The 22,035-nt window shown below is 41.4% G+C and overlaps 2 gene segments (V, D, J or C); both read right to left on the reverse strand.

Annotated features, from left to right (window-relative positions):
* Positions 1-9,677: 9,677 nt before the first annotated feature.
* On the reverse strand, positions 9,678-13,047 carry LOC133770484 (T cell receptor alpha variable 8-3-like). The segment is given in 3 exon segments: positions 9,678-9,740; positions 12,574-12,872; positions 13,002-13,047. Coding segments are annotated over 3 exon segments (408 nt in total).
* An 8,288-nt stretch (positions 13,048-21,335) lies between these two features.
* LOC133770485 (T cell receptor alpha variable 24-like) lies at positions 21,336-21,913 on the reverse strand. The segment is given in 2 exon segments: positions 21,336-21,709; positions 21,859-21,913. Coding segments are annotated over 2 exon segments (429 nt in total).
* Positions 21,914-22,035: the final 122 nt, after the last annotated feature.

The following is a 22,035-nucleotide window of genomic DNA, read 5'->3' on the forward strand; positions in this document are numbered from 1 at the left end:
TCTGGCAAAAAAAAAAAAAAAAACCACCCTAAATGAAAGATCTCTATAAGTGAGATCCCAGTGGAAAGAACAGGCCATCAAAGAAGGAGGTACCTTTCTCTGAAGGGAGGAGAGAACTTCCACTTTGACTATGGCCTTGTCAAAATAAGATCAAGGTCGGTGAGCTCAGGGGGCTTCCATGGCCTCGGCAACTCATGACTAGAACCTGGGGAGATTGCTGATGCCTTAGACAAGAGTGTCAAATTGTTAAGTCAACAACAGGAGTCACTGTGCACTTACTCCCCATGTAGGATCCCTGTCCTTAATGTGTAGTTCAATGTGAATTAATGATATGACTAGTGCTCAAACAGTGTTTGGAAATTTGTGTTCTGTGTGGGGGCAAACTGATGAAATCTTTACTTAGTATATACTAAATTGATCTTCTGTATATAAAGATAATCGAAAATGAATCTTGATGTGAATGGAATGGGAGAGGGATCGGGAGATGGGGGGGTTTTGGGTGGGTGGGAAGTTATGGGGGGGGAAGCCATTGTAATCCATAAACTATACTTTGGAAATATATATCTACTAAATAAAAGTTTAAAAAAAAAGATACAACAATAAGAAAGCAAAACAAAAAAGAAAAAAGAAATTGGAAAGCCACCAAATAAATGAGCTATCAGTGCATCTCAGGACCTAGAAAAACAACAGCAAATCAAATCAGTAGGAGAAATGAAATAATTAAAATTAGAGAAGAAATAAAATTGAAACCACAAAAACTATACAAAAGATCAGCAAAATGAAGAGCTGTTTTTTTGAAAAAATAAACAAAATTGACACACAATTGCCCCAACTAATCAAAAAAAAAAATGATAAAGTCCCAAATCAATAAAATTAGAGATGAAAAAGGAAATGTAACAACAGACAGCACAGAAATAAAAAAGATCATCAGAAATTACTACAAAGAGCTGTATACCAACAAACCAGGAAACCTAGAAGAAATGGACAGATTCCTGGACAAATACAGCCTACCTAAATTGAGCCATGAAGATATAGAAAACCTATAGAGACCGATAACCAAGACAGAAATTGAATCAATAATAAAGATCCTCTCAAAAAAGAAAAGCCTAGAACTGGATGGCTTCACTGCTGAATTCTACCAGAAATTTAAAGAATAACTAATTCCAGTTCCTTTCAAGTTATTCAAAATAGTTGAATAATGAGTGCCCAGCCCAGTACTCAAACATCTGGCTGAGCAGGGAAGTCACAAAAGGTGGTACTCACAAGTATTTGCCTGATACCAGACCCTAACATAATGACTGTCAAAACCACAGCCTTGCTGTTAAGTCTGTTTTTTCCCCATCTAGTCTAACTGCAACCTTGCAAGTATGCTTGCTAAACTATAATCCTGCAAGTAGGGTTGTTTCCATGGAGATATCTCCCTGTGACAGCAAATATCAGGTTAGCAAATGGCAGCTCCCGTGGTTGGCTCCCTTAACCGAAGGACAGTTGTGTCAATACAACCTGCATGAGTTTCTCCTTTTTTGCTTTGAAACTTTCCCTAACCATGGTTCCTTCAGATGCACCTATGATTTGTCATAGCCTTTCCAACCTGTATTTGCAAATCCCCTGCTTGTTTCTAAATGAAGTCAAATGTTAGAGGGGAAAGCTCAAATATCTGCTGAGGAAGCCGCGATCATAAGCCAAATATGATTTTTTTGTTCTTGGTTATCATTATTGGCTAATTTTTATCTACTTTGTGTCAGTACATGATAAGTAAAACTAAGGAACTAAATATATCAAAATGTGTCACATTAAGAACTGGAATTCAGAAGTGAAGCCTTTCTAGAGAACCAAACAACTGGAAATATTTTGTTGTTATTGACTAATAGCTAAAATGATCTAGCATCTTACTGTAAAGTCACTGTGCTATAAATTTAATTTTCTTCCCACAGGCTTCACAACAATTACAAATAAGTCATATTTGCTTTTCATTTTTCCAATTTATTTACATTTATGGAACTCTGAAGTTGATAGTTCATCTAAAGCCAAGCTACAAAGTCTCAAAGAAAAATTCCAGCAGCTTTTTTTAATAACCCTTGCATACAAATGTCATAAAGATGTGGTTTGAGATGCCTGTCCAAATCCAGATGAATGAAATTTTACCTTTGTCTGCCGTGCCTTGCTTTCTCAAATACTATTGAGCTTTAGTGACTACATCATCCTTTTCTCATGAGCTATATTATTAAGTCTATACGACTGATGGGCATTTGGCTCAGTGGTTAAGATGCTGCCTGAGGCATCTGCCTCCCATGTCAGAGTGCCCGAGTTGGAGTTCTGGCTCTGTCCCCTATTCCGGATTCCTGCTGATACGAACGCTGGGTAGCAGAGGTAATGACTCAAGTACCTGGGCCCTGCGACCAATCTAGGAGACCCAGATTGAGTTCCCAGATCCTGGCTTTTGTCTGATGCAGCTCTAGGTGTTGCAGGCATTTTGGAGTGAACCAGAAGGTGGGAGATCTGTCTCTTTCTCTCCCCACATTTTAAACAAACAAACATTTTAAAAAGTATATATGACAAAGGCTATTCGACTATTGATATTCAAAAGTGAGATGAAGTTGCTATCAACTTTGGTCAGTTGTTGAAGAGAGATTTCTATTGTCTTTCTCACAAATGTGCCCATTGCAAATATTCGTTATCAAATATTTAAAAGAAAATTTCAAAAGTCCAGCTACTCAAACAGCACAGTTATCTCTCTTGGCATATAATTAGAAGACATGGGTCTCCATAGGAATCCAGGAAAAAAAAGCACAAAGCTCATTCCTGATGGGAGCATTCTGAGCAAGCATTTCTCCAGGGTCTGATTGTGCAATCATTCTTCATTCAATCAATATAGTTTCAGTCGCTCTACTGGAATTGGAGTATGGGAATGTGACAAGGCAGCCTCCTCATTCCAGCTCATCACAGTCCAAAGGTTCTCCCATCAATAACTGTTTCTAAAGCTAGTGTGCTCAAGAGGATTTGTACCAGCTGTACAGTCAGACGTAAGCAATGTGATGCCTATGCTACAAGCTGGGCCACAGAGAAGGACTTTATCCAGGATTCAGAGAGGCAGCCCAACAAAGATCCAGAGCTCACCCAGTTGCCTTTACATACAGAAGTAAAGCTCAGGGAGAGGCAAGAGAACTACAACAACACTGGGAAGTAGTCACTATTATCACAATTTTTCTAATGAGGACTGGGACACAGAGAAGTTAATTAATCTTCCAAATTTCACACAGTAAGTGGCACAGTCAGGCTTCTAACCTAGATGGTATGGCTGAAGAATGGACACATTTGACCTCTTTAGAATAACACTGCCTCTCAGCAGGAAGCTGGCTCGGAGAGGCTAGCAGACAGCATCATCTTGGAGTTTGTTAGAATCATAATCTATATGTCAACGAGATTCCCAGATAATCGACATCAAAGTTTTGGATATAAATATAGTATGGTAAGTTCCCTATGCCATTGTGTTAATTGTCGAGGATAAAAAACCCATCCAAACTAAATGGATCCTGGAGAGAAACATAGACACTTACCTATTTTAAATACTTTGAATTTTATGAGTATTTTAGCATATACTTGTCCTTTAATCAGATGTAGATATTAATTTTCTGGACCCACTCCCTAAATTCTGTTGTTGAGGTATTTTTATTTCCTTACTTCAAATCTGAATGTTAGCTATATCTTGTATTTTTATTCCCCTAACTGCTGTCCAGGGAAATCAGTCCTCCTCACTTTTGTCCAAGGCTTAGATTGCATTTGGTCATTCCGAGAAGACACCTCAACTTTGGCTGTTGCATGCAAGTCTACTAGTAGCCTTACATATCTAAAATCTGCAAGATGACTACACTGCACAGGGCTAGAGCTTAATTCTGAGATCAAAGGCTTAATGTTCTTGGACTTTAACAGGTGCTACAAATTAATTAACTGCTTGATGTTCCTGGTTAATTCATCAAAGCAACTCTCTTCCTGAGGCTGCTTTATGTGAGTAACTACCTTTTCATCGATTCAAATCCCTGACCATACTGCAATTTAGCAAACAACCCATTTCAAATACAGTCTACATTCACCCATACAATAAGCCTCATCCCATCATGTATGCAACTCTTTGCTAGTTTTATATTATTTGATAAAAAGGTATATTTATTTAAGAAGATAACTTAGAGCAATCCTGTGAGAGGTACAGTAGGTAAACTAATCCACACATAATAGAGGAGGAACCCTATATGGGAGGGTACACATAAAGATATTATCCCATGTGCACTAAACTATTTCTGTTAGGTGTGCCTTCCAAATGAAATGATTGTCTTTGTTTTCCAGTTTATGGGACTCCAAGGATCTTCTGCAAGCCTGGGATGTCTTCCTACTCAACACATAGCCATCTCTAAATTATGTCTGACGAATTCTCAGTGTGTTGTCAGGAAAAATGGGCTGATCCCTGCTGCTCTAGCAGGCACAGATACATTGCTTCTCTCTTGCAAAGTTCACTTTCTCCTATTTCTTACTCAATCTCCCACCTCCACTACTTCCATAAACCCCATTCGTTCCTGAATGAAATTAGGTTTTCCCGAACTAACCAGAAGACAAAGTTTTCACTAACAAGTTGAAGTACAGACACTACTGTCCTAATGAGGAGGGAGAAGAAACACAAGGAGAAATAAAATGTAAAATAATAGAGTAAAATAAATAGCAAATTAAATCTATATATCTAAGGATGTGTTTATAGCATGTATGTGGACAAAAGGATACCTTTAAAAATAAATGAACAAATGAGCTGGCGCCGTGGCTCAACAGGCTAATCCTCCGCCTAGCGGCGCCGGTCAGGGCGCCGGATTCTGTCCCTGCTGCCCCTCTTCCAGGCCAGTTCTCTGCTATGGCCTGGGAGTGCAGTGGAGGATGGCCCAAGTGCTTGGGCCCTGCACCCCATGGGATACCAGGAGAAGCACCTGGCTCCTGGCTTCGGATCAGCGTGGTGCGCCGGCCACAGCGCACCGGCCGCGGCAGCCATTGGAGGGTGAACCAACAGCAAAAGGAAAACCTTTCTCTCTGTCTCTCTCTCTCACTGTCCACTCTGCCTGTCAAAAATTTTTTTAAAATTTAAAAAAATGAACAAATGAAATTAAAATATAAGTTTGTTTTGATGTAAAATTTTTCAAAATGCCTGCAGAAATATTTCACAATATGGATTTCCACGAACTTTTTGAAGGACTCACGCATCACAACACACAAATACTTTTCCATTGTATCATTTTTTTCCATTCTATCAAGTTTTAAACCTTTTGAAACACAATACTGGGGCCAGCGCGGTGGCACAGTAGGTTAATCCTCCATCTGTGGCACTGGCATCCTATATGGGCACCGAGTTCTAGCCCCGGATGCTCCTCTTCCAGTCCAGCTCTCTGCTGTGGCCTGGGAAGGCAGTGGAGGATGGCCCAAGTGCTTGGGCCCTGCACCAGCATGGGAGACCAGGAAAGAAGCTCCTGGCTCCTGGCTTCAGATTGGCATAGCTTTGGCTGTGGCGGCCATTTGGGGAGTGAACCAACAGAAGGAAGACTTTTCTCTCTGTCTCTCTCTCTCACTGTCTGTAACTCTACCTGTCAAATAAATAAATAAAAAATAAAAAATAAAAAAATAAAAGAAATACAATATTATTAAAAGTGTTATTTTATTTTTATTTTTATTTATTTTATTTTCACCTACATGCATCTTTCAATTTTGCTTTAAATTTTATTGATTTCTGTCTTCTATTTCTTATTATACTTCAACAAGAGAGCAGTTTTAATGTCTAATTTAAAATTATTCATAAAGTCTATTTTCTCGTTTTTATGCTTACACACCTATCAATGCCATTTTCATGCTTTCCTTACATTTGTTTTGTTTTTCTTCTAATTTCTTGAATTTTCTTCCTAACTTGACTTTATTCTTTCTTCATTGATAATGAAAGTGATGTTAAATGGAAGGTTTAGTGGTTGGCGTTGTGGTGTATCTGGCGCTGTGGTGTACTGATGTAGTAAACTGAAGATGTTGAGCTTGAATTTTATAGCCATGGATTCAAAACTCAACTCACTCTCCATAATGAGATCTTGGGCCTATCCCAGATGGGCACCAGTTCATGTCCTGGCTGCTCCTCTTCTGATCCAGCTCGCCGCTAATGGTCTGGGAAAAGTAGTGGAAGATGGCCCAAGCGGTTGAGCTCCTGCAGCCCACGTGGAAGACCTGGCATTCTCTCTCTCTCTTAGAATAAAACCTATGCATGGACTTAATTTTTTTTTAAATGAGGGATCTTAATGTCATCATCACTATCATTGCTTGGCCACTAGACCAAGGAAGCACATCCAAGTTTGCTCTCTGATCAAAGGGAGAGTGTGCATTCTGGGCTTGAGGGAGTGTCTGTGTGTGTGTTTTCTGCTGCTGCCTCCCAGACTCCTGTCCTTGCTTCATCACGGTCACACAGGAGCAGCGCCATCTGTCACTCCTTGCCTCTCGGAGCACAGCTACATATAGCAGCAACATCTCTCTTGGCAGCTTCAAGCTGCTGGACATTCTGTCCAGAACAGCTGACAAATTGTTCATGTCATTTGCTACAAGGCTTTTGTATCTGAATCAGAAAGTCTTTGGAAGGGATGCTATCAGTCCCAGATCATGCTTCCATTAAATGCTGACCTGTGGCTGTAAGATCCCAGGTGTCTGCCATGAAAGGCTGTGGGATCTGAATGCTGACCCCCAAGATCAGAGAGAGGTCACGACACAGGGTTTCTGCAGATCCACAGTGAATGCTCATCTCTGGGAGAGGAGCACAGCTGGGGCCTGGCTTCCCACTCACCAGGAAGGAAGCCACACTGAGATTCAGGGGACTTGTTCTCAGCGGGGTCTGTGATCCACGACACATACCCTCAAATCTGTCACTTGATTGAGGAAAGGATAGGGAGGAAAAAACTCAGTCCTTTGGGGGAATTCTTCATTCAACACAGAGATGCTTCAGGGACTCGCCTTCTAAGGAAGGAGTCTGAGTTCAAGCGGCACCCAGGGGCCTTCGGGGCCCAATACCTACTCTCTTCTGAAGGCTCTCTAGTGGTTTTTGTTTCACTTGCAGTGCGGAGCCCTAGCATGGACGTCGGGGCATTCTGGGCATTCAGTCTCTATTTCTTCCTTGTTTATTATCTCCTGGCTCAGCTGCATTTTCCTTCCTGACTTCGGCTTCTATCAATGACCTTTTCTACAGTGTTCTTTCTGGCCTGACCCCATCAATATGTCTGGGGTAATATGTTACACACATCAATCCTTTTCTAATCCCATATTAAGACCTGCCAGGAAACAGCCTCTGCAAAAGAAGGTAACAGTGGGAGGGAGGAGAGTCATGAGAAGCTATCCAGACTGAAGTTTTAAGGAAAGGAAACTCATACATTACAGGAGTGAGTTGTGAGGATCTCATTTCATTTATGTAGAGTTTCACTCACCAAATAATGGAAAAGTCTAGCTAAATATCCTCATCCTTTTTCCTACCATTTGAAATATGTAACATTCTTTTTTTTAAAAGATTTATTTTTATTTATCTGAAATACAGAGTTGCAGAGAGGCAGAGAGAGACAGAGAGAAAGAGAGGTTTTCCATCAGCTGGCCCACTATCCAAATGGTCACAGTGGCCACAACTGAGCTGATCTGAAGCCAGGAGCTAGGAGCTTCTTCCAGGTCTCCCACATGAGTGCAGAGGTCCAAGGACTTGGGCCATCTTCCACTGCTTTCCCAGGCACATTAACAGGGAGCTGGAACAGAAGTGGAACAGCTGGGACTCGAGCTGGCGTCCACATGGGATGCCAGCCCTGCAGGCCAGGGCTTTAGCCTACTGTGCCACAGCAGCTGCCCCAGCATTCTTGAGGATAAAAAGAAAGTTTACATGGTTGGTGCAGCAATAGAAGGAAAGATGTTGTGGCCCCCAGTTAATAATCGGGGATGTGTCAGGACAGAAGAGAAATGAGTTTCCATTTCATCGGTACAAGGAGAAATAGCTATAAAAAACATGACATTTATAACCCTGCAGAGAGCTGTGGACCAGATGTGGGACAACAAATCAATCAAAGGTTAGACAATGTTATGCCAGGTTCCATTCTATCAGGTCTGCCACTCCCATACTCAACAGGTATCAGGGAGTGTCTCTGTCTGGGCAGTTTACTATGCTGCCTTTTTTCTGTTCTCTCTCTCTCTCTCTCTCTCTTTTCCTCTCTCTATATGTACACACACATGAGAATACATTAGAGATGTAATTAACTAGGATGTTGACCTTAAACTTTATAGCCATGGATTCAAATCTCAGCTTATTCCCTGTAATGAGATCATGGGCAATATTATTTCTCTGCACCTCTATTTCTTTAGCTATAAGAATTTTTAAGTGTTTATACAGTGCTGGAATATGAGCTAGACCCCAAAAGATATTTTCTTATTTTCCCATTAGAATAAATTCTGATGGGATGGTGATGATAATGATTGCCAGAACATAGGTGATAAAACTGAAATGGCATACATTGATAACTTTTTTACAATAAATCAGTCGATGACAGAGCTGTGAGTTGTATACATGTCTATCCAATGCGTAAACCTACTCTCTCGGATGACATTCTATTGATTTACTTACGAGGAATTATTTCTACTTTCCATGTTATTATAATTAAATTACATAATATCTGTGTAAGACCTTGTATAAATGTTCTGCATACATAACCAGACAGCCACCAACACTAATAAAAAGGAAAGAGGCAGAGCAGGAAAGTAAAAAAAGATCTGAGCTGGTCATAGTAAATATTTTCTGAGATTAAGTTCACTGAATTGATTTTTCCTTTTTTTTCTTTTTAACTTTTGTATCCCAATTGATTTGTGAAAACTTACCAGACTTTATATTTCAGAACAGTTTTAGGTCTACAGAAAAATTGGCAGAAAGTACATAGAATGCCCATTACCAGAGGAAAAAATGATTTTTATACTTTCACAGATAAAATAGAACTCAGAAATGCCAGTTTCTTTTTCATTCGATGATGTTCTCTAGTTCTAAATGAGACGTCAGTGTATTGTCATATTGGTATGTTGAGATGCGTTCAGCGAAAAGGAAGGAGAAAAGTGGGCAAGTAGCAATGGGAAAGGGTAGTGGACAATACACTAATCACATGCACTCCATTCTGCACTTGGGACAGGTGATGTGCTAGTTCCAGCTAAGCCGTATCCTAGCCTCAGTCGTTGTTTCTCTTTCAGCCTTACTGTTTGTTCTTAGACTTGACCCACTATGTGAACTAAAGACTCTTATGCTTGTCCCTTCACAGGCTAAGAGAAATCACAGTAGCATAGTTTCATTTTAACAATTAGCAATATCCCACCTACTATGAAAATATGTAATAACATTCATTTTGTAAATTGATCCATTATTTGTGCTTCCTAGGGTACACAGTAGCAGGAAGTTGGAATTTGAGCTAGAACTCAAACACAGCCACTCCAATATGGAATAGAGGGGTCCCCCGTGGCACCTTAAATGCTATGTCACACACAGCTGTCCCTGTTGGCATTTTTATACCTTCCTTGGAGAAGTGTCTAATCAGGTCCTCTCTCCATTTGTTTATCTTTTGTTATTGAGTCATATCAGTTTCTTATGTACCTTGGATATTAGCCCCTTATCAGATAAAGGATTTTGAAGTAGGTTCTCCCATTCCCCAGATTACTCCTCTGCTATACAGAAGCTTAGGGTGATTCAGTCTCACTTGTCACTTTTCTTTTGTTGCCTATGCTTTTATTGCCATCTCCAGGAAGCCTTTGCTAAGACCAATGCCATGAAGCTCTTCCTCCCTGTGTTCTCCTAGAAGTCTTACAATCTCAGTCCTTACATTTCAGTCTTTAATCCATTTTGTGTTGATTTTTGTATATGCTGTAAGAAAGGGGTTGAATTTCATTCATTTGCATGTAGTAGTCACAGTAATCAAGATATGGACAATCCAAAAAAATCTATTGACAGATGAAGTAATACAAAACAGCAGAGTGTATTCACATAACTTACATTATTCAGCCTTTAAAAAGAAGGAAATCCTTGGGGTTGGTATCAGGGCACAGCATGTTAAACTGCTGCCAGCAGTTCAAGTCCTGGCTTCTCCAGTTCTTTTCCAGCTCCCTGCTAATGCACCTAGGAAAGCAGTGAGAAATGGCCCCAGTGCTTGGGCCCCCGCCATCTGCATGGGAGATGCAGATGGTGTTACAGGCTCCCAGCTTCAGCCAGGCCCAATCCTGGTAGTTGTGGCCATTTGGGGAGTGAACCAGCAAATATAAGATTCTTTGGCCGGTACCGCAGCTCACTTGGCTAATCCTCCGCCTTGTGGCGCCGGCACACAGGGTTCCAGTCCAGGTTGGGGCGCCGGATTCTGTCCCAGTTGTCGCTCTTTCAGGCCAGCTCTCTGCTGTGGCCCGGGAGTGCAGTGGAGGATGACCCAAGTCCTTGGGTCCTGCACCCCATGGGAGACCAGGAGAAGTACCTGGTTCCTGGCTTCGGATCAGTGTGGTGCGCCGGCCGCAGCAAGCCAGCCACGGTGGCCAATGGAGGGTGAACCAACAGCAAAGGAAGACCTTTCTCTCTCTGTTTCTCTCACTGTCCACTCTGCCTGTCCAAAAAAAAAAAAAAAATGAAAGAAAGAAAAGAAAAGAAAAAAAATCTCTCTGTGTGCTTCTTCTGCTCTCTCTCTCTCTGTAATTCTGCCTTTCAAATAAATAAGTAAATAAATGGGTTTTTTTAAAGGAAGGAAATCTTTCCTTTTGCAACAACGTGGATGAAACCAAAGGATATTATGCTCGGTGAAGTAAGGTAGCCACAGAACGACAAATATATTTATATGAGGTAATTGAAATGGCCAAACTCACAGAATAAGATGGTGGCTTCTAGGGTCTGGAAGATGGGAGTAATGGGGCGTTGTCCAATGCATGTACAGTTTCTGCGCTCTGGGAATAAGGTTGAGAAATCTGTGCAGCGTAATGCCATGCTGTACACTTAAAAATGGGTAAGTGTAGACTTCATGTTACATATTCTTACAATAGCAAAAACACTGACGATAACAAAGAGGCATAAGGAAACAGAGAAGTGATGGATATGTCCATTGGCTAGACTGTGGTGACTGTCATCAGGTTCATCTACTGTACACACTGAATATGTGCAGTTTTTGTATACAAATTATACCTCAATAAAACTGTCTAAAATGTAAAACTAATGGCTTGAGGGTATAATACATTTACTATTCCAGTTGCTCTTCCCTCATTTTTGAAGTTCTAAATTTTCCCCTGGTGTCCTTTCCTTCCTGCTTTAAAAAAGGCCTTGAGGATTTCTTTTAGAGCGGGTCTGTTCACAATGAGTTCTCTCCTAGTGCCTGCATCTGAAGATGTGTTGATCTTCTATAATCTATGTGTGACATTTTCACTGGTGGAAGATGCAACATGTAGCCACGCAGGTCGCTGTAAGGACCTGGGACCTGGGAACCATTGCAGGGATGTGATCAGGAGGGTCTGCGATCGATCTGTGTTTTAAACGCTCATTGGCTATGTATTGAGAATGGACTGCGTGATCTGAGCATTGTGATGCAGTGAGTTAAGTGACTTAAGTCAGTGAGTTAAGCCATTGCTTGGGGCACCTGCATCTCTTAACTCTCAAGTTTCTAGTAATGAATCCCACCTCAGATTCCCATCCAGCCTCCTACCAATGTCTCTGTGAAGTAACGTATGATGTCTCAAGTGCCTGGCTTCCTGTCACCCATGTAGGAGACCCCAGCAGAATTCCTGGCACCTGGATTGGGCATGGCCCAGCCTCAGCTGTTGCAGGCATTTGGGGAGTGAACCAGTGGAAGGAAGATCTATCTCTCTCCCTCTGTCTGTCTCGATCTCAATCTAGATCTTTCTTTTAGCTGCCTTTCAAATAAAAGATAATCAAACTTTTAAAAAAGAATGGACTATAAGGCAAACAGAGAAACTTTTAAGAAGGTTGCAATAGTAATTCATTTGAGAGATGAGGGTGACTTGATTAGGAAGACAGGAGTGGAGCTGTTAGCCACAGCCAAATTATGAGCTGATTTTTTAAGGTAGGCTCAACTGGATTTCTTGATAAATGTGAGCAGTGAGAAAAAAAAAAAGTCAAAATAACTCTGAGGTTGTGGTCATAGATACTGAAAGTATGGAGTTGCTGTCTCTTGAGAAACAAATAGTAGCAGAAGCAAGCCAGAAGTGAGTAGGGAAAGATCACGAGATAAGTACTATTAATAGTATTACAGAATCCTGGCTGTCTGGCACGCAGAATCTCCAAGTGCAAGGATATCCAAGGCTGTCTGTTCTAGACCTTGTCTGACATGACCCAGCAGCGCAGGAAGGAATGTGTTGAAGCTGCTGCTTCTCAGAAGCGAAGCACTCTCAGTGGCTCCACTCCGCCACCCCACTTGCTTTCATCAAATGAGGCCTTGCTAAAGACAGATGAGGTGGCGCGGTTGTCTCTGGGCCCGCCAGTGTCTCAGGAGGTTTGTGTTCAGCTCCCCCTGCAGTCCCAGGCACTGTGTCGCTCAGAGCACAGAAGTACTGGGCTGTGTCACTCCACTGGGCTGACAGCTTCCGCAGGTGGAAGGAGGTTTCACTCTTCTTAAATTCAGCCTCAAAGCCTTTGGGGCCTTTAACCAAGGGTGCCCCTGACATGTACTTGAGGAGAAACTGAAGGCTTTGGCCAGGGTATTGGACGTACCAAAAGAGATAAGGTGTTCCACTGTAGGTATAGCTGCACCTCAGCTCCAGGGCAGCTCCTTCAGAGACAGTGGTGTGGCCGTCAGGCTGGGTCACAGACTGAGCTCCGGTTCTCCCTGCAACATCAATGCAATGTCAGTGAGACCCGAATAGACCTACCTGTGATGAGCTGGCGTCTCCATTCAGACTCTAATCAGAGCAACACTCCTTCTATGGAGACAGAGGAGAAATACAACGTTACTTACTCAGTGTGAAGGGTGTTCCCAGCAGTAGAATGATCATCCAGCTCATGGCTGGGCAGTGAGGAAGCTGGAAGCTCTACTCTGGAAGGTGTCTCTGAGCAGGAAGGAAAGCCAAAGGATACTGAGTTCTTGTAATGGGGAAAATGCAGATTCAAGTGTCCTGTACAGGCCACGCCCAAAGATGACTCCTAAGATGTGCTTCCTTGACCACGACTCTTGTGGTGTTGATCCTACTCAGAATGTGCTCTTTAGTGAGTTGTGAGGTAAGAAGCTCATTGGAGTGACACAAAGCTTTTAGAAGCAGGGAAATTGCCAGTCAATGCAACAGTGCCCCCTGGAGGTCAGATTTAGACAGAAACTGAGTGTTATTTACATGTCCCAAATCCTTCCCATTCCTACTTAGATTTTAATTTCTCAGCAGTATAATCGGGTTAGAGTGTTTTCAGGGATCTGGTAATGAAGAGATGGTTTTAAAATATTACTAACTAAATGTATTATTTAATTCTATGAGGTAAATGTTACTATCATCTTTATTTTATAAATGAGGAAACTGAAGGATGAAAGAGAAGATGCAAGTTGTCCAAATTCACAGTAAGTAACAAAAGTGTTTTAATTAATGTAATCTAAGAATCCATGTTATTAGCCACTGATAACTATTGCATATTTTGCACTAGTGGTCTTCACTTACATGAAATCCAACTCTTTACAACGTTAAATAATTACCCAAGGCTCATTAGAATTATGACCTAATTCCTTTCAAGTTCAAGTTTAGTCCCTTGCCAGCAGTGCTATCCATGACATGCTACAACCCTACAAGAGCAGAAGCCGTTTCACATGACAAATGCCTAGGGTATAATTCAGAAGAGAATAGGAACAGAAGAAAATCCTCATGGAATCCAAACTGAAAGGATGGGTATTAGGGAAAGTACCAAAGAAACCTCAAAGGGTAGTCCAAAGAGAAAACTGGCAAATCAGAAATGGCTGGTATTCTTAAAGAAAAGGAAAAAAAAGAGTGGATATTTTAAGAAATGTGTAGTGTGATAGTGACTTTAGTGTCTACTGATTTTTTAACTTCACATAGATCGTGACTTGGGTCTTTTTAGCAGAAAAGAAACGACAGTGGAATGAAGCATAGAATGGAGACAAGAAAGATAAAAATTTGAAGATAGCTCTGAGGATTGTCTGAAGCGGAGGAAAGAGGCATGGTATTACCTGGATAGGGATGCTGAGGTTATAATGACAGATTTCTAAATATTGGGGCACATTTAATGTTTCAAGAAAGAATCTACAAGCAATGGATCAAAATTCTGAGGGTGCAAATCATAAGTAGAGGTCCAAGTTTGGTAGAAAGAAGAGTTATTTCCAAGTTTATTTGAATGAAGGAGGAAAGGCTAAGTTTGAGTATAAATAATTCTTTGGTGTGTGAAGGCAGAAATTTTAAACATCTATTACTTTCTAATAGATCATTTTTTTTGTTCTGATAAATTGAAATTCAGTGTCTCTCAAGACAGTGGATATAGATTTTTGGATTAGGAAATTTGAAATATGTGGTAAGTTTGGAAATAACCCTTACAGGAAATGCGAGTGAGATATAATTATTGAGAAGAAAATTATTTTCTGGATATACTGTTGGCCTGGTTAACATCGAAGATAACAACATATTTCAATGGTGCCAGTATATATATCTGCATTATTATCTTGAACACTGTTTATCAGACAAGGTATACATTATAAAAAGGGAAATATTGATCCATGGTTGGTAATAAAACAATCACTGCTAAGACAGAAGAGAATAAGGTTAATGAGTACAGATATAAAGCAATGGGCCATGACATTTAAGTGTTTTATGTAAGAAAAATGAAGAGAAGAGGTTTCTGAGAAATAAGATAACAATAATGGAATCAAGGGACTAAAGACCATATACAGTCAGGTAACAGGTACAGTGAGAGTAACTGGGTGTGCGGTTTGAGACTGGATATAAGATTTTAGAAGTGAGAAAAGCCTCAGACTGGCTAGTTATCTTAACACCCTTCTAGAGTTGGGATATAGGAGTTAATGGCTAAATCATAAAACATTCCTCCCCAAATAGGGAAGGGTTGATTCCACTACAACCTAAATGCCACGTGACTTCAATGTCCACATGGGCCACTCTGAGCTAAGCCTGAGCCCATAAATTTAAAGGACCATTAACTGGAATCATACTGGAGGCCATGAGTGTGTGGCTGCTGCCTTGAACCCTGCGGCCTTCCAGACAGGGAAGAAGAACGAACACAGCAGAAAGGAAATACTGTAGACAGAGTTGGGAACCAACTATAGCCTGTCAGAAACTGATTGTGCCCAGAGCTGAATTTCAGTTAAGGCACCTGGAAGGAATTTTCACAGGGGCTATAAGACTTTTTCTCTTAAAATTTTTCTTTATTTTTTATTTCCTTGAAAGGCAGCAAGCCAGAAGCACGAGAGACAGAGAGAGGCGATAGATCCAGAGGAGACAGAAACAGAGACGGAGATATATCTTCCATCTGCTGATTCGCTACCCAAATGCCTGCCATAGTTGGGGCTGGGACGAGCCGAAGCTAGGAGCCTAGAACTCCAACCACATCCCCCATGAGGAACCCCAGTACTTGAGCTATCACCTGATGCCTCCCAGAGTACGCATTAGTAGGAAGGTGGAATTGCAGAGACAGAACGCAGGCACTCCCAAACGGAATGCAGGCATCCCAAACAGCATCTTAACTGCTGCGCCAAGTGCCAGCCCTGAGATGTTTGTTTCTGACAGAATGAGGGGTTAGAGTCCAGGCAAAAGGGTTTTCATGAGAAAAAAAGAGGCCGTTGAAGCCAGCGCTGGGGCGCAGTGGGGTAAAGTCCTGGCCTGAAACGACAGCATCCCATATGGCCGCCGGTTCAAGTCCTGGCTGCTCCACTTCCGATCTAGCTCTCTGCTATGGCCTGGGAAAGCAGTAGAAGATGGTCCAGGTCTTTGGGCCCCTGCACCCACGTGGGAGACCTGGAAAAAGCTCCTGGCTCCTGGCTTCAGATTGGCACAGCTCCGGCTATTGCGGCCATCTGGGGAGTGAACCAGTGGATGGAAGATCTCTCTCTCTCTCTGTAACTCTGTATTGCAAATAAAAAAAGATAAATCTTTAAAACAAAACAAAAAGAAAAAAAGAGACCAGTTCAGAAAATAAAAAGCAGAGTCAAATATCCTGATGAGTGATTCTTCTCTAGAAGTCAATCATATAGTATTCAACGTGCTTCCAAAGTGTCTGAGTATAAAAGAACATGGCTGTAATGAACTTAGCTGGTGCTCAGGTCTCTTCATAGTTGTAAATATCAAAAAATTCCGGAATACCAGAGGGACTCTGCTTTTGTATAGTATGTGATAAAGTCTGCTTGTGTTTCCATTTGCAGATAGAAGCACCTAGAAGAGAAGATCTGTGCCTCAAATTGAAATCTGGCGACCATTGCATCTGTGCCTAGAAGTAATTGTCTGGGTCTTTGCAATGGGGCCTGCAGCATGTGTGGGGGAAGCTTTGGGATATTTCTTTAGGCTATGAATAATTTCTTGCCTTTCCATGTATTGATCCCTCCCCTCCCCCTCTCCTCTCTTCCCCTCCCCTCCCCTCCCCTCCCCTCCTCTCCTCTCCTCTCCTCTTCCTTATTAGATATGAAGTGCACAGACAATTCCAAAACTGTAGTACGGATGCCACCAGTCCACACATTCCTCTTGCTGCCTTCCTTTGACCAGCCTGCTAAATTCCCAGACCGGATGAACCCCTCCCTTACCCACTATTATGGTGACCTGGGACTATGCCCTAGATTCTGGGGTTTTGTCAGGTATGACAAAGATGCTGACTAACAAATGTTGTTGACCATATAACATGTCACAATGTGATGGGAGCCCTTCAGTGTTTGAGGCTATGGCAGTCCTGTTTGTTGCCTCAAATGGTGAATTTTGCATTTCCCTGCTAATAGAATCCTGGTGCTCTTTTAGTTAGTGTTGTTCCTGAATAAAAATAGATGTTTCCTCCAGACTTTTGCAGAGTGGCATTGCCATATATTGTATTCTGAGCAATAAGAGGTGAGTATTATGCACCATTTATAATCATGTCCCATGTAACAAATTTTCAACTTCCTAATAATGATAAAAAAATCTAGGCTCCATGGAACTGCAAATCAAGAATCAAAATCCCTCCATTTGTATCCCAGATACAAGAAAATAGCCATTATCACGTTTCTCATCTTTAATAGAGGGCCAATCTGAAGTCATGTTTGTTTAACAAATGTGTTATCAAATTCCTCAGACACAAGAAAGGAAAACTGGTTGGAAATTACCTAAAAATTTAGTTTTAATTCACAGGTCCTATAATTAATATGAGGCCATTGTGTAATTTTAAAGCTTTTATTGAAGTATAATATATATATAATAAAGCATACATATGTCATATTTTATGGTTTCCTAAGTGTTCATAAAATTAACATGCTCTTGTAACCAGCGTGAGATCAAGAAACATAGCCTTTCCAGCACTTCCAAGCCCCCTTTATGACCTCTGTCAGTCATTCTGGACCGTTAAGTAGCACTACCCCGACTTCTAACATATATATTAGCTGTGTCACATTTTGCACTTTATAGAAATAGTTTTTTCATTGACTGAATATCTTCTTTAATGGAGAGCAGGCTTAAGGCTTCTGTGTTCTCTATTTGTTTCTTTGAGCATTCTCTCTCTCTCTCTCTCCCTCTCTCTCTAACAAGATGGGCCCTTGGACAATATGTGCTGCAAGTATCTTTTGTTCACTGACTATCCTTTTAACTCTCTAGAGTTAAATTCAGGGTGCTTTAGTATAGTCCAATTTCGATATTTACAAGTTTCTGTATACAGCTTGAGAAATACTTTTCAAACACAAAATAACGAAAAGCATTGGTTTCTTCTAAAAGCCTTATATTTTTTCCTTATATTCAAATCTGTGCTGCATCTGAACTACTGTTTGCATATGATGTGAGGCAAAAGCTGATGAGTTTTTCTATGCGACAGTTTATTGAATATTGCTTATTGAACAGATCATCATCTTCCCTTGGAGAAGAGTACAAATATTTCCTTATTTGAATTTTAACAGTATTTCAATATTAATTTTATCACAATATTTTTATCACTTGTCTCCACCATTGTCCTCTATCTATTACTTCAATCTTTTCTCTACTTGTAGATTTTTGCTCTGTGTTTCATAGTCATCATTTCATTCCATTAATTGGCACCAAACTGTTCTTGATACTTTTATTCTAAATATTAAAATAACTTATTTTTCAGAAGTTTTCTCCTTTTGTCTATGCTCAGGAAACTTTATTTTCTGTGTCCCATGTTTGTGCACACTTTATTTCTCACAAAATCCTTATCTCTTATCTGTTCGACTGGCAAGTTAATTTGAAAGTCAGTTGATAAACAATTGATTTCATGTGATTCTGGTAGAACAAATTGGATATTCTCTTGGCTATAGAATTGCCTCTCAAAAATGCTTAACAGAGTTTGTGAAACATTAGAATCTTTAATATGCATGGCTAACTGAGCAGGAAAAAAGTCCCAAGAAAAAGAAAATATGCTTTGAGAGGACAAATATATGGGTGAGCCACAGCTATGGTAGAAGAGAACAAAAGAATATTTTTTAAAGTGTTAACGTATCTATTTATGTCACAATTCTGTAATCACCTTAGAAATTTTATAGTGGATGAAATATTTACCAAGCAACCATACTTCTCTTAGTGTATTCCTATCAGTATGTTTCTCTAAACAGTACATGTTGTTTACGTTTATAAACATTTAGTACTATCTTGTATTTGTCTTGTGAAATACTAAATTAATTCCAATGTTATAAAATAATAACTAAAAAAGGCTCTTAAGGCATGGTCTGCAGCAAAGAATAATGGAGCTACAAATTTTTCTCTGCCTTTTCTATACGCCTTTGTTTCTGCCAATTCAGAGTTAGCTAAGGCCACAGGATCATTAATGAAAATATTAAAATTTATGCCACTGCTGATGGAAATTCATCTTTGGAAGTTGGCCAGCAGCTGGAACAGAGATTGTTCTCTCATTCTGTTTTGCTCTGCCTAGATTAGCATACAGTGAGCAAGCTGTAGGTTCTCCTCCTCAGTCCTGTGCTATACACTTCCAATTCAGCTCATATTCAAGTAATAGAACAGAGTCAGCTGTTCCCTCTCTGTTGGTTGAGTAGACTTATTATTACCTCATGAATGACTTTTGCAAAAGAAAATTCTTCCATGTGTAAGTCTGTCAAATGGGTAGTCTGAGGGACATGAATGTGATCCAATATTATTTTTAAAGTATGTAGGCATGTTTCCTAAACATGTCATAATGATAGTAATGAGACTATTAAAAATGTAAATCCACAGATATTAAGAAAGTGACGGGGGCCGGCACTGTGGAGCAGCAGGTTAACGCCCTGGCCTGAAGCACTGGCATCCCATATGGGCACCAGTTCTAGTCCCGGCTGCTCCACTTCCAATCCAGCTCTCTGCTATGGCCTGGGAAAGCAGCAGAAGATGGCCCAAGTCCTTGGGCCCCTGCACCCACGTGGGAGACCCAGAAGAAGCTCCTGGCTCCTGGCTTTGAATCGGCTCAGCTCTGGCAGTTGCAGCCAACTGGGGAGTGAACCATCGGATGGAAGACCTCTCTCTCTCTCTCTGCCTCTCCACTCTCTGTGTAACTCTGGCTTTCAAATAAATGAATAAATCTTTAAAAAAATAAAAAAAATAAAGAACAAAAGTGACAACAGCTCAATTTAGGAAGCTGAACGAGAGAATAAGTAGTTATTAATGTAGATGCTTAGAGAAAGCAGGAACTCTGAGGAAGTCAGAAGTTAATCCATGTTGACAAGCTCCAGAAAGGTTCCAAAAGTAGAGGCCACAGTAGCATCAGTGGGGCTCTAAACTGATGGATTGCTTGGAAATCTTTAAAGAGAGCAGAGCTACAGACACTTATCTTGCTTCACATACCAGGGAAGGACAAACGAGGAAGCATAGAAGGCAGAGTTCAGTTACTTATTCAATATCACAATCACAGTGCACGCTGGAGGACAGACCAAACTTAGCAGGAACTTCCCTTTCAGTTCTCCTTCCAGATTTCACTGTGGTTTTCATCTATCTATCTATCTATATCTATCTATCTATCTATCTATATCTATCTATCATCTATCTATCTATCTAATGGAGAGAAAGAGAAACAGGGGGAAGAGAGCAAGAGAGAAAGAAAGAGATAAATCCATCCAGTACTTCCCTCCCTAGATGCCCACAACAGCTCCCAGTCAGAATGAACTTGGGAGCTAGCAGTTCATTTCAGGAACCCAATTACTTGGGCAATCATTGCAGCCTTTCAATGTATTGGCAGGAAGTAGAGTCAGGTGCTAGAGCCAGGAATCAAACCTGACACTTTGATTTGGGACTCAGGGTTCTTAAGTGCGAAGCTAAACATCTACTCCACAGGTGAAAAAAAATACAAATAGGCACATATGGGAAGTGAAACACAAATGTTTATTTAGGCGGGGGGGAGGGTTGAACTAAATCAAAAACAAAATCCCCAGTGAATTAAATGAGGCAACATCACTTGCCCTGGTACAAAACAATGCAGATTTCCATTCAGGTAAATAAAGACAGGACATCTCCACATGCCTCATTCATACATGTAAAGAAATGTGATGGAGGGACTTGCAGCCAAGGTGTCACAACAATGAGGGGTAAATATTACCCCCTGTTTACTCAGATCATTTTAGATAGGTTAGAATAGCTAGTTAATTCTTTTTTATTTTATTTTTATTTTTTTGACAGGCAGGGTGGACAGTGAGAGAGAGAGACAGAGAGAAAGGTCTTCCTTTGCTGTTGGTTCACCCTCCAATGGCCGCCACGGCCAGCGCGCTGCGGCCGGCGCACCACGCTGATCCAAAGCCAGGAGCCAGGTGCTTCTCCTGGTCTCCCATGGGGTGCAGGGCCCAAGCACTTGGGCCATCCTCCACTGCACTCCCGGGCCACAGCAGAGAGCTGGCCTGGAAGAGGGGCAACTGGAACAGAATCTGGAGCCCCGACAGGGACTAGAACCCGGTGTCCCGGCGCCGCAAGGCGGAGGATTAGCCTATTCAGCTGCGGCGCAGGCTGTTAATTCTGAATCATGTTGAAATAGGAGGAACTGGATCTGTCTCAATGATATGGTATTAGTGGGAATTGAGATTAGTGATGCTTGCTCCAATTAGTTGAAGAAGCTACAATTACTAAAATGCTTGTTTATCTGTGCTTGGATATTTTAAAAGCTGTAACCCACCGACTTCACATTTCCCACCTCACACACGTCTCTTTGTTGACGCTGTGTTCCGCAGCAGCGCCTGGCCAGGGTTTGGGTGCTGACTGCAGGTGCCTGGGGAGCACTGTGTCATGGCACAGAGGTACGTGGCTGAGTCTTCAGGCTGGGATCCTTTGATGTACAAGTAGCTGTGACCCTCCTTAGTGTTAAGAGTGGCGCTTACTCGTCCTTCCTGTTTTTCATCTCCATTTAAACTCATGCCAAACAGGAACTTGGGGGGGTTTGCAGGTTTCCATCTGTACCAACTCAAGCTATAGAAAGAACTGGAAGGGAAGCTGCAGGTGAAATTGGTGCTCTCTCCCTCCTGAACTTGCAGGGACCAAGGTTTCTGTTCCACGTTCGACATGCTGCTCACTCCTGTTTAGAAAGACACAGTCAGATGCAGAAATGGTCTCACTATGTCTTCATTTACCCCCAGATAAAGTTCAGAGGGGTCTACATCCTCCTCCTGACCCTTCAGCCCCCGGACTATCCAGAATGCTTCTGGCAATCTCTGGACTTACCAGTAAGATGAAGCCACAGGAATAGCAAGGAGGCTGCCAAAGGATCCTTGTCCATTTATCCTGCTCTCGTATCCTCAACAGGGGACCACGCTGCTGTTTAGATCTGTGAAAATCTACTTCAGAGAACAGGACTGTGCAGTCATTTCCTGGCCAACCAGAAACAAGCTCCTGCAAAGG

The sequence above is a fragment of the Lepus europaeus genome, chromosome 11 (assembly GCF_033115175.1).
Source record: "Lepus europaeus isolate LE1 chromosome 11, mLepTim1.pri, whole genome shotgun sequence".
NCBI lineage: Eukaryota > Metazoa > Chordata > Mammalia > Lagomorpha > Leporidae > Lepus > Lepus europaeus.